Source organism: Python bivittatus, unplaced genomic scaffold (assembly GCF_059951505.1).
Source record: "Python bivittatus isolate LINGU-HERP-01145 unplaced genomic scaffold, Pbiv_v1 ctg000020_np1212, whole genome shotgun sequence".
NCBI lineage: Eukaryota > Metazoa > Chordata > Lepidosauria > Squamata > Pythonidae > Python > Python bivittatus.
The window spans coordinates 69,534,787-69,552,461 of NW_028277030.1; the positions used below are offsets into that span (position 1 = coordinate 69,534,787).

Consider the following 17,675-nt stretch of genomic DNA (forward strand, 5'->3'; position numbering starts at 1 on the left):
GAAAAGGCAATTTGAGCTTGAAAAGGAGGGGGCTGTGTGCCTCAATATATCATAGAGACTTAAGCAGGGGTGGTTCTAGGCCTAGGCATCTAGGTAGTTGCCGGGGGCACTACATTTTAGGGGGTGCCAAAATTGAAAAGACTTCCAAAATACACAATAAAAAAGTGAAAAGTGGTAATGGCACAGTCTGCGTCTCAGCATGCTCACTCGAGAGTCAAATATAATTTTGCAGAATTCTTACTATATGACAACAATGGGTGCTGATGTAATTAAAATAGGGCGAAATAGTAAACAGGGTGAACATGTCTGAGAAAAGAAAAAAAAATGTCAGGGGCTCAAAATCATTAGTGTAAAGCTCAAAAACTCAAAAAAAAAAGAAACAAGAGAGGGCCTTTTTGAAATTCCTAACAAAACTGGAAGTTGAGCCAAGCCATAGAGAATGCCAGAATATGACTTTGCCTAGGGCGCCAAATACAACCAAACAACTAAAGATGATTGTACACTGCCTCACCAGTGGGTGGAGAACGAAACGGAGGCAATGTCATGAGCACGTCCCTCAGAAATAATTAATAAGTTACCTTTGTGGCATGGTAAGCAGGATGCAAGGACAAGACCGCAGATTAGCTTTATGGGCAAATCTGTATTTGTTCAGCGAACTCAATCAAAACGGGTTCTGCTTCCCCTCACCCCCAAATTTGCTTTTAGGAATTTAGACAAGATAGTTCTTAGTGATATTATTTTTTTGTATCATTTCTGTAAATGATGAACAGAACGATAGTTGACTGCGCTAGGGGAAATATCGTACTTAAACAAAGTACAATCTTTATTTGTAATCTCCATCTCACTTGCTATGGTCCACTGAGACTAGAGGACTACCTTGTGGCAGAGTCACACCTATAAAAGAGAAGCAGTGTTAACAGTACTACCACCAGCAGGACATCTGTAGTAAATTCAAATGATGCAGTGTTATCCTTACTACCCCTTGTTGGTCTTCTTTCTTCTGGATGAGGTTTCACTTAATAATTAGCTCCTTTCAAAAGGTTACACATAAGATATAATCATGGAACATAAACAGCAAAGTATTCAGTTTTTAAGGTATCTTTATTTAGATGGTATAATCCAGGTTTGGCTTTAGTTCTCCCCAAATCTTAAGTCTTAAGAGTTTATCCTGTAAATGCTGCTTCTCTATCAAACTGCTGTACAAAAAACGTAACATTTATATAGTACAATTTAATAAGTTTAATTTATACAGTACAATTTAGTAAGTTTTTAAAAAAAGCAAGGAACTGATTAGCTGGCAAATAACATCTTTTTAAATCTATGTTATCTCAAAATGGCACCCCAAAAGCAGTTTTTAAAAACCTATCATTTTGAAACAATTAAACTGTATGTAATTCTTCAGAAATCAAAAGGTTCAGTACCCAGGTACTAACATGCTGAGGAAAAGAGGATTAATTGCTTTGTTAAAAATTGGATATAAGATCTGCTGTTCATAATGGCAGTTGATTGAAACAGTTCAAGTATAACTCAAATTGTTACTGATTGCTCTACGCAAGATCTCTCCCTTTTGAATCTGAGGTCATGCAACAGGGAACAAGATGATTTGATTCACTATGTTTCACTCCCCGTTTAAAAGTTTCCTCCACCCCTTGGGGACCCTTTGGGACACAAATATACATAGGAATGTAGGATTTCAGATACATGACCCACTCCATACACAGAACTCCCACTGCTTCATTCAGTTGTAATCCACGACATAACTAATAACAGTTTTCCAAAGAGTTATGTGCATACTATGGGCAACTAAACCATAGAAAGTTCAGGTAAATTTGTCGTTAAGCAGCTATACACATTAACTTTGCCCATAGCCTTTAAACTTCAAACACCTAATGAGTGCATAAATTAAGGTGCAAACAACTAGTTATAAGTGTGTCCCAAAGTCTTAACTTTAAAGTTACACACAAAAATTGATATTACCCAAACTTTCTTGTTCAATGAAACTTTGTCAGGTTTGCTGATACCCAGTGCCATGTTTATACATCAAAATGTGGCAATAGAAAGACAAAGTTCTTAAGCAAAAGAGAAACAGCAGAATTAATTCACACATTTTGGAAAGATTAACAAGACTGCATCCTCCAAGAACCTATTAGAACTAAACTTTACACAGAGTGAGAAAAATGGGCAGACCGTTCTCTAATTTATGGAATGAATCAATGAACAACACATATGATATCTCAAAGACGGGAAATATGAAATTTCTATCAGAAAGACAGCCTTTGTAAAAAAATTTATTTGTCCCTATAAAGTTGCAGTTAAATTGATAGAGTTAATTGGTGTTTGACAACTTACAGCCCACACACAACCCTCTATCAAGCCTTTGATCCTTGTGTGAAAGGTTGACCCACTTGATCCAATGAGGTAAAACACCCTTGTACACAACATTCCAAGTAGTTTGGCCTAGAGGAGAAGAAATGAAAAGTAGGTACTATATAAGGACTTGCCTATCCCAGGGCTAATATTGGTGAATTAGATAGCAGTGATAACTTCAAATTAATCCTAATACAGAAGACAAGAAAAAGCACTCTTGGATTAAAAATGCACCTTGTGATAAAGCAGAAATTATCAAGACTGACATATCATTTACTGAACAGCTTTCACAACAGGACGTGACCAGAAGCCTCTTGCATAATTTATCCTATCCTTTTGATGCTCCCCATATAATTAGCACAAGGACAGTTAGTCCAATTGCAAGTATGAGAATGAGGATGCATATTTTCTTCCGGGACTTGCTCTGAATGAAGGGGAAAAAAGGACATTATTAGTATAACATTCCAGAGGCACAGAAATGCGCATACTATCACTGGATGATCATCCCCTTGCTCTCCCGAAACAGTGCATTTATACAGCTGCGTTTGCCTGTTTCAACCTGGGCTTTTATGCCCTAGATTCCCTCCAAACAGAAAAACACTGCTGAGAAGAAAAGGACTCCAGCCCATCCATTTTACACAGGCAGAGATTTTCAAAGGGCAAATAGTCCGACATGCAGGCATCCCAATCTGCAACCTGAACTCCAGACATAACCTGAACCATGAAATAGCAATGGCTGAATAATTGCTAAGCTCTCAGTATAATAAAAGGCACAATATTATAAGAGTACAGGTAGTCCTCTTTAGTGACCAGTTGGGACCAGCAACACAGTCATTAAGCGAAGTGGTCGCTAACTGAAACCGCAACTGTGCTTATGATCTTCCTTCAGCTTTCTTTTGCTTTATAGACTGTGAAGGTCATAAATGTGAGGATTGGTCATAAAATTACTTTTTCATCACCGTCGTAACTGTGAATGGTTGCTAAACAAGGCAGTCACTAAACAAGGACTACCTGTAACTTATATCTGAATGCAGTTTTTATATCTCCCTGAGGAATGGCATAGTCTCATTGAGAAGGATGTCTGCTGTCCCTAAACTGCACTTAAACGCATTCACTCTGGCTAGCAAGGGGTAACAAATGCAGCAAACTGTGTCCTTCACATGCACTAAAAGCATTTCCTACCATTTTCTGGCTGCATTCCAGCCAGTCTCAAGGCAAACTATTGAGGTTGAAGTGTTCAAGGAAAAAAAGGGAATTGAGCTACAGTGGTAAAAATCAGACTACACAGATCATTGGCCTGCATCAAAACCTCAAGGCAAGGAAGCATTGCCTTTGAAAGCCAGAAGAATGTAAAGTTGAAGCTCTTAATAGAATACATAGAAAATGTCTAAAATACAGGTAGACTTCATTTAGCAACTGCCTAGGACTGTGACCACTCGGAAATATGACAGTAATAAATGGTAACAAAAAAATCATTTTCTGACCAATGCCTGCATTTAGGACAACAAAAGCCTTCAGTATGAAACTGATTAAGGCCTGGTCAGTTTCAGGCAGCAGCTCTGAGCCAGCCAGAGGGGTTACAAAGCTGAGCTTGTTAACTTGGGGGTAGCACTTTTTAGGGATGCATTGTGCTGTGGAGAAAAGCAGCTCAGGAAGAGACAGCTTGTTTAAGCAATCTCTCTGCCTGCAAGGGGGCAAAAAGCGGTAAAAAAAAAACAACAGGTCAGGCGCAGGACACTGTAGGAGAGAACTTTATCTAAATAATACAGCAGCAACCAGTGACCTTTGCAGTGTCTCTCTCTCTCTCTCTCTCTCTCTCTGTCACGTGTTCACTTAGCGACCATTCCATTTAACAACCAAGTCGTTGGAACCATTTGCAGTTATTAAATGAGCACCTGTAGTATTTTTGCTTGTGGTAATGTTTACCTGGTACGCTGATGCTCTTGACAACTGCTGGTTTGCTTGCTGAACGTGGACTTCAGCTGTTTCTACGTTAGCTTCTATGCTATCTTTGGGGATGGAGAAAAAAAACATTATGACTTTTCCCCTAAAGTCAACGTGCATACAGAGACATCTTGCTCTGAGACTTTATATTTTTAGATCCATTTGGTAACTTTTGAGATAAATCCCAAGAACAATTATTTGAAAATATATTAAATTAAAGCAAGGGCAAATACAGAATGCTGCTGGTAATGCCTACTTTAACAATATCCTGATACCAGGAAAATGTGTTTTTTATCCCCAACCATAGGAATCGAAGAATCAAGGTAGAGAAGGAGACCAAACACTATACTTACAAAGGGGAGAAGGTACATTGAATTATATGTAAATTATGGGGTGGAGGGGAGAAAATTAATCTGCACATGACTGGCATTTTAGTGGAGCCCTTTGATGTGGTGGTAATGATGGTGGTGGTTTTGAAGCATAGTTCCACGTATACTGTAATTCTTTTTACTTATGGATGTCACTTCTTGTATTATAATCACATCTATTTTATGAAATGAACTATGTATAAACAATGCAATAAAAGAGACTTTAAAAACTTCAACGCTCATCCATTCTGTGAACATTTAAAAAAAATTCTAACTAGACATTCTTCTTTTCAAGTATTATTCCAGTATGCATCCTGATCGTTATACCTCCCTGATCTGAACACCCTGCAAGCTAATATAGGAAATAAAGCTCCACGGCAATCTGAAAAGTTCTAGTGAATTATTCAGTAAGTTCTAACCCTTGAATATTCTTGTTCCCAATGAAAGAGAGCACCTGCTGTTGCGTGGAGGCACATGCGTGTCAGCTGATATTATACTGAAAATGAACAAGGCAGTCCCTAACTGACTGCCCCCCTCTAGGTAATTTGGGCTAAAACTCTCATCCCAGCTATATAACATGGCCAAGGACCGTGAGGCTACTAAGCCTTTTTAACCAACCTCATTTAAGTTTCCTGGTAAACCAAATTTCCTCTTAATGCAGGTCTTTTTCCCAATTAACTCTAGATTTTCCTCAACTGCTACAACATTTATACCTGCAAAGGCTAATGCAATATAACTACCTTGCCCAAATGTGGTAAAAAAAAGAAAAGAAAAAAAAAGCAAGTTCTCAAAAGGTTGACAAAAAGATTAACCTTTGCTTACCTATCACATCTCCTTGTTCATGAATCATCATCCCCAAATCTTTAAATATTTCATTTATGTCAAGAATATCTGCCTATGAACAAAGAAACTGTATTAAAACACCCTTGGAGAACCTAAATTTGAAGGCAGTATAAAAACTATGAATGAGTTGCTTACCAACACAGATTATATATGGATGATAACAGTGAAATATGGTAATCACTTATTGAATGAATATGTATGTCTGTGATATTGTCTACACACACCTAAATCAATATCACATGGATGAGAAACCTTCATATGTGTGTGTATATTGTTTAATTAAAGGCAAAAATAAAAACAATGAAAAATAAAATAAATAAATGTGTTCCAAATATTGAACGTGAGCATGAACACGACTATGTTCATCTTGGCAATACTCCTACCTTTTTAAAAGTATAATTTTAGGCTTAATTCTTCCAATAAAATTATTTAAAAATCACAGACATGTCATGAGTCAGAACACAAAACGTAGAAGAATTCTGAGGCAATTATTTAATACATTTTTATATGATACAACAATAGTGGGGACAGAAGTGCTTAGCACCTCTGGTTCCATGACCTTAATGAAATTCAAAGTCTTTGGATTTTATAAATGGGAGAAAGCAGGGCATACTTTTGTGCCAAGCATGTGGGTCATACTTATGTTATTCTATATCAGTATTTACCCCAAACTGTGGAATGCCATTTGTGTTAGGCTTCAGACTCTAACTCCCAATGGGAGTTGACATTATGGCAGATCTGGAAGATACAAGACTATGAAAAACTATTCTAATGACACATTGGTATCCATGAAGCAAGCAGAAATTTTAAAATCTTGTAAAGTGAGATAATGCTACGCGATGTCCTGGATATGCTGTACCAATTCATTAATATAGGAGCTTGTAACTTAAAAAGCAAACATCCAAACTCAGGATGTTTAAGTGCACAGTCAATATTAAGATAAATAAAAATCTTGTTCTTGATCTCACCACCCAGTGCTCACCTCCAGCTGCCTGATAGCTGATTCTCTCTCTTCAATAAGCCGAAGATCATCTTCTGTGATTTCTTCATCTAGTACTTGAGTCTGAGGTTGGCTTTAAGTGAAATATACACAGAACATCAAAATTGTATTACACACTATTAGGCTGTTACATGTGGAAAAAATATATATATTGGCTCCATTAAAAGTGATCCACCATAAAATCAGGAGATCTATAACCCCAAAGCAAGTAATCTGTAACCCCAAAGTGAGTAAAGGACCTCCAAGGTCCCTCCCAACCTTATGATTCTGATTCTTTGAGTCCAAGCAATCCTTCCAATATTCCTGCTTACTAAAATCTAGCAGAGCAATCTCTCATAAAAGAAGCACAGCACCTTTTTTTATTGTGACTACAAGATACTTCTTAAAGACTTAAGAAACTTTGGGATGCGTTTTGGTCATAGTATATACCTTCAAGCTGCAATCCTATAGGCCCTTCAATGGAAGCAAGCTCCACCAAACAATAAATTAACTTCTGATTCCTGGGGAGACTAGGATAGTGAAAAGGGGAAGAAACTGTTATTCCACCCCAGCTCTGGGGAGCAAGGTCCCCAAAGATAAGGAGTCCATGTTATTGGAACTCAAGGAGACTACCGTGACAGAATATGCTTTCTACACTGTGTTCTTTCAATAGGATATTTCACCCCATCAAACCTTAATTCATGAATCAAGACTTGATAACTAGATTGTCTTCAAATAAATACTCATCTGCTGCTTGTTGCTGCTCTGGAACACCTCTCTGAAATTTGTTGGTGGAGCAGAAGCAGAATTTTTCTGTTGAGACTTGTCCTACATTCCAGTAAAGCTTATATATACCACTATTTTAACAGCTTTCTAAAATAAGGCTATAATCAGCTTTTTTAATACTCCCATTGGGTTTTTAACTGATATAACACTTAATTTGTTTCACATAGGTCTTGGCATTTTGATCAGATTTTTAGAGTACTGGTCTCAACAGATTTTTCTAACATAGCTGTTTACTTTTGATTTAAAAAAATGAACACAATGAGAGTAAGATGTACAGTCTGTAAGTATATGTACTCGGCGAAGCAACACTGCAGTCAATTTTCATATTTTACACAGACCATTCTACTAAATTTGTTCTGGAGAAAACCATGTGGGGCAATAGCCATACTGTTCTAGCCTTGGCAATTTGGTTTCTAAAGCCTGTGTACGCTTAGAGGAAAGGGAGGAGCTTTCTTAAATGCAGAGTAAGTACTAGGAATACCAGCATTGAAACCTGACCACTACTATAATAATCCACAAATTTTTTAATTTTTTTCTACTACAAAGAGATATACTATGATCCCCATGGATGTTCCAAATGTACGTCAAGAGGATTCATGGGAAGAAGGTAATATCTTCAGCTTCCACAATTAATCTCCTCCCCCCATCAATCTTCCAATTTGTCTTCCAAATTGCAGGTAATAATAATGAGAGAAGGATCATTTAAACAGGGACTTTTGAACAATACACATTAATACCCTGAGCAAAAATCATTAATGTAACTCTGAAAAGACAGAATATAGAGTTAAAATCTCAGTGCATGTCAGGTTCAGCCCAAGAACAACAGCGAGACAGTCCAGAACAGTTTAGCTCCTTTATTAGCTTACAACTAATAGAGAGAATCTCGCCAGACTAAATCTATACCACCACAACAGTAACTATAACCATGAGGCCCTAGGGAGGGGCCAGTCTCATTCTCTTGGCCTTCCACACTCCAGCTGGGGACTGAGGAGGTGCTTCCCCTGGAACGTCTCCCCCCCCCGGCAACCTTGAAGCTCCATTCCAGAACCTTCCCCGCTCATGCCTTCCATCACAGTACACTTTGAAACACAGTATTGTTATACTATTGTCTGCTTATTAGAGATGCAAGGATTTGTAATAAAATAAAACACAGGGGTTTTTTTTTCATCCTTTATATTCTGTAAGTGGAATGTTTTCATGTTCTATCATATTTCTTACCTATCCCAAGATACAAGGGTCCCTTCTCTGTAGCTTTCTTCTGGGGCACCACCCTGTCAAATAAGACAAAAATAACAGCTTGCAACTTTGGAAAGGGAGTTGAATCTACTTCACTGTTCATCAGCAAGATTTCAGCACTTAATCAGATAAAAGAACAGATCTGGAGTTCTGGAGTTCCAAATTAAACCCTGACACAACCAGCTCAGGGGAACCATAAAATGTGGTTCTAGTGCCTGATACTAGAACATTTGTGTATTGCAAGCATTCAACACTGTGTGATGCCCAAATCCAAACATAAATATGATTAGACTACTGCTTAATACTGAAAATTTAAAAGACCAAAAAGAGTATATCCAGCATCTTTCTGATTAAAAAGAGGAATGGACATGTGTGCATTATGATAATAAAAACAGAAAATGGAGGATAATAAAAGGCAGAGAATGAAAGCAAAACAGAAAAGGGACACTATGGAGGTTGAAGATTAGCTATCTGAGTGGGTTGGGAATATTTTATTTTCCTTTTTATTTTTGGAAAAAGGGATGGATGTCTGTCCAGGATATCAGACAGATCTTATAATGTGTTACTAAAAAGAACTGGGATAGGGTTAGATGTAATTGCTTAGAATAGTAATATAAAGTAGGAACACTTGCAGAGTAAAGCTTCCCATCTTTTCTGATTACTATGATCTCTGAGAACCCTTCAGAGATGGTTGAGAAATCCATCTAAACATTGTGAGATGAGTGCAAGAGTGACCCAATGTTAGCTAATTCTTTCCTTCCACAGCAGCTGTTCCATCCTCTATTGCAACCTTCTATAAGGCATTTTGGGGGGGGTGTAGGGGATAAAGAGATTAAAAATTCTATCAGTCTTAAATTCACCTAAATTAGGATCAAGTTAATGCATCTCCAAGTTCAGTAATAACTTGGAAAAGAAGCAGGAACACTTCTTAGGATTCCCTGCTGAAAGCAGACTTCTACTCCATAGAGAAAATAGCAGAAAGCAACGATTCATTAATATATGCAATTATGCAGAGAGTTTTATGGTAAGTATTTACTTAGACAAGTGTAAGATCAAATACCTGCACACCATACACCTATTCTACTCAGCTGTCTGCAAAGCCCCCCACCTCCACTAACATAAAATTAAGGCTGAGCACCTTCCTTTCTAGGTCTACAAAGCCACTGTATTCAGATCTGACTTGGGCTGGCGTGATTCTGGACATAAGAAAATTATTGTTTCCTCCTGTCCCAAACTATTTATCTAATGTATAATTAATTGTGACTCTGACTTCTATTAAAAGATCTGGTATTTGACCAACGTTTGCTACATTTCCTAAATGGATTTCAGTAACGGACTGCACACAGACAATAGTAACGCTGTACTCCATGCACTCTAAAACATAGACTGTAGTGATTAAAAAAATGGTATCATCTATTCCAATTCTTCCATTATTTTCCACAATTAGTAAAAGTGTTAATATATACTTACTGATACCCTAGAACTGGCTCGAACTCTTGCTACAAATTCTCTTTCCTTCTCAGCAGCCTGTCTTTGGACTCGCTGGAAATTTGTAAGTGTCGTGGTGAACTCATTCACTAGTCGATCCTTTTGTATTCTTCTCTGACGCTAAACAAAGAAGGCAAACAAACAAGCAAATCAAAATAATTTCACTGCAAACCAGTTCTTTAACTAACCTGCTGAAGCTTTGGAGAATTTTACTTTCATTCATCTTCTATTATTGGAATTTGACAGGCCTCTACACGCAGACTGGGTTCATATATCACAAGATACCATTATGTTACAGTATAATGTAATGTGTGAACCCACCAAAGAATTGCTCTATACAATTCCATGTCTCATTCCAATGGAAGTCAAATTACCTCTTTAAATGAATGTCAAACTGGTAAAAATTCAGCCACTTGAACAAAGTATTCTGCAATCATCCATCCCTAATTCTTTTTATGCGGTTTATGAAGTATACAGTTTGAACAAGTATATGTACATAGAAATACATACATATGTTGATTCCAGTTCAGTTCCTTCTGACCCACATATATTTATTTATTTATCCACCCAATTTATATGGCCACTCGTCTCAACAAGTGACTCTGGGTGGCAAACAAAATTAAAATAAAATAAAAACAATTACAAACATTACAGAAGCTAATATACAAAGCAGCTGAGAAGCAACAAACCCAAATCACTAACATTTTGTATCCCTTTGCAATTCTTTTTAAAGTCCACATAAAAAATGTATTCACTTTCATGTACATTCCCCAAATACACATTGTGTTCCATTCTTTTTCAAGACTGCAAAATGTAGAAAAATGAGGATATGTGAATATAACTACATTCCAATTAGGGAATATAGGGAAATGGAGATTAAGTTCACATTAAAATGCAAGTAAAATAATTTCTTCACCTTCACTGGGAAGGTCAACTATTATTAGAGTATCTCTGGACACTGAAAGTTATCTTTCCCTATAAAGATGCTAAGGTTTTGCACATCAGTGAAATTCCCATAATCCTTTTTGAATGGATTGCATGGAAATCTAATGCTTAGACACCTGGGTGGACATGGGAAGGGCTTTTAAGGGCCACCAAACTGATACAAGCAGAGATCTGTTTTGGGTAATTGCAGCTTACGTTTACTAAAAGGTATCCATATTCTAGTAGCTCCTATCTCACACTGCTCAGAATATTTACTAACTGCATGTATATCCTGTCTATCTTTTAGATATTCAAGGTGATGCACATGGATATCTCTTCTAATTTTATCCCTGCAACTGTATGGGGTAAGTTGGGCAGAGGACTAGCTAAAGTCATCAGGAAGAGGACTGTCAAGCAGATGTATTTCAACCTGGGTTTCTTTAGTCCCTCTACCTTAGGTACCACATACTACATCTGGTAGACAGGTAAATAGGAGTGCAAGAGATATACAATTCACCGATAAACCAAATGTCAGTTTCTAATACACATGTATGCTGGATGGAGTTAACTATGAATAACTTAACTTCTCCTTTCTCAAAAACACAGGAGACTATCTACAGCACAAACAAAATGAAACCAAATGTTATGCTGTATGTCTTTTACATAAACATCCCCCAAGAGAATAGTTATTAGGAGGGATGTGCAAAACATTTCAACCTTCAGCCATCTGTTTTGACCTCAAAATAATACATCCACATTTCAAGCACTGTATTCTAAGCTCAGAACAGTATCATCATTTCAAGCTCTACAATGGGCTTTTTTGTGATGTGAAGGCTTTTAAATTTTTTTTTTCCAGCCTTGCCAATACAGCAGCAGGTGACGGCCCTACTGCTATTCATTTAGATCAGGCAGGATGAAGTAGGAGAGAATACTGAGAAGAACGCAACGGTTAAACACCTACCCAGACAGAATGAAACTACTCACACAAGAATGTCTGCCAAGTAAATTATTGCTGTTTTGAAAAGATTCTATGGCATAGAGAAGTTTAGTGTGCACACAGATAATGGGCCGCCGTTAAAGCTCACAGGGTTGGCATGAAAATGGCACTATGCTCTATTTAGCAGATAGGTAATGCAAAGGTACACATGTGTGCACAATTGTACTTAACCTACCAATATTGCAAATACTTTTAAAGTTCTGTAAATACAAAGTTCACTATTACAACTTTAGCTTGGACTGCTTTGCTGAGATCTGGGGTGTATGAGTGTGTGTGCACTGCCTGTATGCTCTTGTGTTTTCTTGCTATGCCATTCTTGAAGTTAAGAAACAGTAGCAGACTCCCCCACACCTCACCTTTTTTCCCCCCAAACAGCAATTCATTTGCATGCTCAAGCAAAAACATCAGCAACAGTTATTGTTGTTGGTCTAATAATCTCACAATAAAGTTCAAGGGGAAAAAAATGCCAAACGTGATATCTGATTTTAACACAGCTATTAAAAACAATCAAACAGACAAACAGACAAAAAAAAAACAAATAATAAAATCTATCCAAAGGATGCTGCTGCTTTTCTTTTCTTTTTTAATGAAAACTTTAAGGAAACTTCTCACAGGAAATGAAAAAAGAATAATATGTGCATATCTGCCTGATTTGTTTGTCTGCGGGCAAGGAGAGATGCTAAATGAAAACCGGTGGAGAGATTAACTCTTCTGTCCTGTTAATATGTTGGCCCAGTGGCTCAGAATTTATTTAAAGAACTTAAAAATACTTCTTTGCTGAAATTAGAACCTCCATAGAACCTCTGCCAATAAAAGATTCTAATCTGAACAAATTGCTTTTACAGTAGGCAAGGACAGAGTTGTATTCCCACTGATTCCTCTGGGGATTTGTTTTAAAGTTTTACAAAATGTTTTTAAAAACACTCCATTGACCAATGTTTCAGCAAGTTGGGTGTCCAGTAGCAGTCAGCATGGACTGCCACCTCACCTAATTTTGCAACCTTGGTCCTAAGTTTCCTTTGTTTTCTCTGAAAGAATGTCAAGGTTTGCTGCATCAGAACATAGCCAATTAAACAAAAAAATCAAATAAAATAAATGATGGAACATTTCCATTTGGGTGTTTTATTCTGAACATTAAACAAAACATGTTTTTCATTTTGTGTGCTTCCTGTATACCAGCAAGAAAAGCTCCCTCCTGAGTTAATTCTATAATTCTAACAATGTGGCAAAAAAGAAACTGAAAGACAACCTTTCCCAAAGTGATATGCCCCAGATATGTTCCCCGCACTAACTGGAATTCAGGAATTGTGATGGATGTCACCAGGTATGGAAAATCTACTATAGGAAAATCTTGTACTACTTCAGAAATTTGGAGTAAGTATGTAGAGTTTTGGGTTTCTTCAATCTTCATCCTTGTACCTCTCATATTTAACACATATGCAGAGCAGTACTTATCAATGACAACTTTTAAAAACTGAGCTCTTCTGGAAGACCTTTTAAATTAGTGAACATAGTAACCTAGTGAATGTTTATGTGCTGTGGTCTGAAGATAGTTTTAAATATTTGTTATAATTGTATCATTATATTACTATATTGTAGACATTTTCCTTTGTAAATCATTGACAGTCACCTGATTGCATATTCTAAAAAACAAATATTTGTCCCCAATTCAGTTTAGATAGAGTGTCATATCCGTAACACTCAGATACTCATTGCAGTTCTGTGTATATTTTAGGCCCAATAAAATCAGTAGGATAACTGCATAATTTTTACAGTCCATTTTATTAAAATAATGATAGTCAGTTTATAATCCAAACAGTTCAGAAATATCTGGCCTCTTAATTATGACAACTACACCAACTTCTTTCAGTATGTTTTGCTGGATTTGCTTCAGGAATCAATGCTTGCAAGCACATACCACAGAACTGAAAAACAGGAGCTTAAAAAAAACAAAACGTTTATACAAACACTATATTCATATACCTGCTCACTTATTGAAGGCAGAGCTCCAAATTCTTTTATGTATTTGTCTGTCTCTTTGGCAAGTTGGTTTGTATATTGCTGCTTTTGTTGCCTAAAACAGAAAGTTACAGATGACCTGCTGGGTTACTTTACACACATTACTATATCGCTGTTGACTGCTTTTAAGATAAACCTTTGGGAAATGGATGTTTATCACTGAATGTGTCCAAAATAACTCCTGGCTTTAGTTCAATGCAAACCAAGAACAAAGAACTGCACAGTGCTGGAGCAGATTTCAATGAATGTTATTGACAAAAAGTGGTGACATAAAAGCCACAAAAGAAATTTGGTATTTTTACATAGAGAGGCTCACAAAATCTTCCTTTGAGTTTGTTGCCCTTTGACTGCAACATTTAGTGACAGTTGTATCTAACATGTTAAAGGTAGCAAACATGTAGTTTGAGTTTTTTGAATCAATCTGGTGGCTTTTATTAGCTCCATAGGTTTTTCATTTCTAATACCATCTGGGTGTTTAGCAATGCCAACAATATACTTGATGTCAATAAACAGATAACTGCTCACTCCCTCTCTCTCTTCCATTTTGTTCTGAAACATTTTCAAGATGCTGAATACTTTGATAAGACCCCAGCACTTATTGAGAAGTTATCTACAATGCAACTAAATGAAAGGTCATCTCATGAAGCACTTACAGCTGTTGCCGCAATTCATGAGTGTCTTGTGGGGTTCCAAGTTGATTCAGTACTCTTTGTATTTCTGCAGCTGTTTGGGGGGGGGGAAGAGGAAGAGATTTTGTAAGTGACCCAGTTCCACCAAACTGTCATGCATCCCTAATTAACAATTCAGAAACACATACCAGTTAACAGGACTGTGGTAGATCCAATTCAGCCCAATTATTATGATGTACATGTACACTGTATAAGACAGATCATGGTACAGATGAACCAGTGAAAGCTGAAGCTGTTCAAACCACATTTTAAAAATCTTTTATCATTTTAAGTAGATGCTGCACAAATACCCGCAGTACTTAAGAAAAGACTTGTTTGATGTCAATAAAGAACCGCATATTATTTTCAGTCTTATGTCAAAAGAACAAGAACTCAGACATTCTTTTAAATGTGCATCAAAACAGATTTACCACAAGTGCTATCCATAACAAGATGCAGATGATTTCCTTCAGTATTATTGCAGGCAATGAATATACTACAGAAATCAGAAGTACTGGCAAATAAAGACCGCTGAATCATTCCAAACCTCCTAAAATATAAAGAAGTTACATATAATCTCCAATATGTAGGGGGAAAAACTAAGGAAGGATTATATGTCAGGACATCCTATCGTTGTGACTAGGAACACCTTCACTCAAATGTACACAGATTAGGGGACAGGCTCACTGGAATTATCCCTTTCCACATAACCAATTGGTGCATGAAGCCAGGAATGAAAAGATTTTAATTTTATATTCACGCATATAATAGGGAGGTTAAATTGAAAGGATACATCGATCGCTAAGTAATCTTTTTACTTTTGAATTTAGGCTTTCCTCATTCCAGCCTTGATATTGGTGTAGTCCTCCCAAGCCTGTGGTCCATCAGTTGCGCTAAATTTGAACACTTTTGGCCAGACGGTATGTACACTGAAGGCAGACACTTCCAGGGGGAACCAGAATGAATTTACTCAAGAATTAAACATAGTTAATATATATCCAAGGAAATTAGTATGAATCAGAGCATCATGCCAAGCCACAGAATACTTGATTTACAAGGGGGGAAAATGCTATTCAAAGTCTTTGTAGATTTGTATATCAGTTTCCACCACGGTTAAAAACAATTTGAACAGAATTTTAGTAATTACACATAGAAAAAAGTTGTTTTTTAAAAACCTCAGCTTTAACGCGAATAAAGATGTAAAAAACAAATACATAAAAATTGAAATGCCAAGCTTGGGACTGCTAAACACGTCTCTATTTCTCCCAGAATATTTTCAACTAATTCTTAAAAGTTCTCATAGATCATGGTACAGAAAATAAATAAAAATGATTTGTAGAACTATTGAAAATACTTGAAATGCATAAGCTTTTAAGATTATTTTGATTTAACCTATCTTTGAAAAACATTACATTTAATTACATGTATTAAATGTGGCCTGAATTGATGTACAGATTACTAGCACATTTTATGAGTGATTGCCACCTGCTGGCCATTCTTTTTCAGCCTTATTCTAGAGATTAATTCCATCTCAAAACTAGTCCAAGAAATATAAACTTCTATTAAATGAAAAAGAATACAGAGCAATTTTAAAAATTAAAGATTAGGCTAAGTTACAAGCAAACATTCTCTTTGTAACTTTAGCAATCACTTTGTTCATGTGTCTCAGTAGGTGCCAGTATCTAGCTGACCTTGTCTAGGTTCAAAAGCTAAGCAGGGTTGAGCACCGTTAGCACTTAGATGGGAGATCTCCAGGTAATATCAGGAATGTAGGCTAAACTGGAAGTTGAAATACATCCAGAAGAAGGCAATGGCAAACTACCTCCATGATGTTGCCAAGAAAACAAAGTCACCATGAGTTGAGTTTGATTTGAAGGAGACTTTATCTTTTATTCATGCAGTAAATTGATAACCTGACATCAGTTAATTACAGTAAACCTAGCTAAAGTTTACTGAAGGCCAGCTTCTTACAGAAATAAATGATAAGCTATATTCTTACACCTTTCTCTTCCTCTCCCTGACTTCTAGTGGTAACATTATCATATGAGGTATTGGGTGTGCCACTAAAATGGAGGAAATTCAGCAAGCCAATTGTGTTTTTATTGGCTAAAAGGGTTGTGAAAAAAATAATAATAAAAAGAACTGTGCAGGACTAGAACAAGGCCAGCAATCTGCTGTGGTCCAAATGTCTTGAACCAACCCTCATCAGTTCAAGTTAGCATGGCCAATGGCTAGGGAAGAAGGAGTCTGTAGCAAAAGCCACTGCTATTTCCAAGTGGTGATCAAGGCATAATCTAGTGCAGGGGTTGTCCTCAATTTACCAAACAAAGTACATCAAGAAGAATATAGAAAGAAAAATGGAATGGTGGAAGTGTTCAATTTTACTATAACGGCAGATCTCCATTTTGAATGTTTAAAACCATGTTTTTTGAACATCTATATATGAGTAGAATGGCTTGACACATACACTGATAAAACATTTGGCAAGAAGAAGAAGCACCACTACTTATCCTTGTTGTAAGTGAGACTCAAGTAGCAAAAATTTTATTGATTGGCATTTAACTACGAGGCTAGAAGTCCTTAGAATGTCAAGCTGAAAACTGTTGTCCCAGGGAAGACTCCTGAATGTTCACTCTATACACCGCAGATAAAACTGAAAAAAACTTCTAATGAGTGATGAGTTGACACCAATCACACATAAAACAACTCTGAATCATCACTATTCTTTAATTCTGCACTGGGATAAATAGAGAGAAAAAAAGTATTTCAAAATGTTACTTCTAAAAAATGTGTCAGTGACACTCAGGGTTCCAGAAGACTCAACATCAAAGATGATAATCATTTTATTTCTGTACCATTCCTCTACTGTACTGTATTATACAGTATTCCTGTACTGAAGAGCAACCATTAAGTTAGTAACTAAGAAATTTCTCAATCATGAATTGCTAGTTATGTATAGAAATATGTTTGGTTATTTTTTTAGGTGATACTACAGTTGTCATTTTATAAAATAAACTTTCCTATTTTCTGATCCACTCAATAGGTTATGATCAACA

At 36.6% G+C, this 17,675-nt stretch overlaps 1 protein-coding gene across 2 annotated transcripts in view; it reads right to left on the bottom strand.

The window, feature by feature from the left end:
• Positions 1-1,082: 1,082 nt before the first annotated feature.
• The window catches only part of STX7 (syntaxin 7), a 37,509-nt gene continuing 20,916 nt past the window's right edge, over positions 1,083-17,675 (bottom strand). For both annotated transcript variants that reach the window (XM_088140895.1, XM_088140897.1), the window contains exons 3-10: positions 14,605-14,674; positions 13,916-14,006; positions 9,994-10,131; positions 8,506-8,558; positions 6,505-6,595; positions 5,502-5,574; positions 4,294-4,376; positions 1,083-2,791 (exon numbers count right to left, since the gene is read on the bottom strand). In XM_088140895.1, coding sequence (XP_087997021.1) covers positions 2,696-2,791; positions 4,294-4,376; positions 5,502-5,574; positions 6,505-6,595; positions 8,506-8,558; positions 9,994-10,131; positions 13,916-14,006; positions 14,605-14,674 — 695 coding nt within the window. In that variant the 3' untranslated portion in view covers positions 1,083-2,695. The remainder of the gene's footprint in view (positions 2,792-4,293; positions 4,377-5,501; positions 5,575-6,504; positions 6,596-8,505; positions 8,559-9,993; positions 10,132-13,915; positions 14,007-14,604; positions 14,675-17,675) is intronic.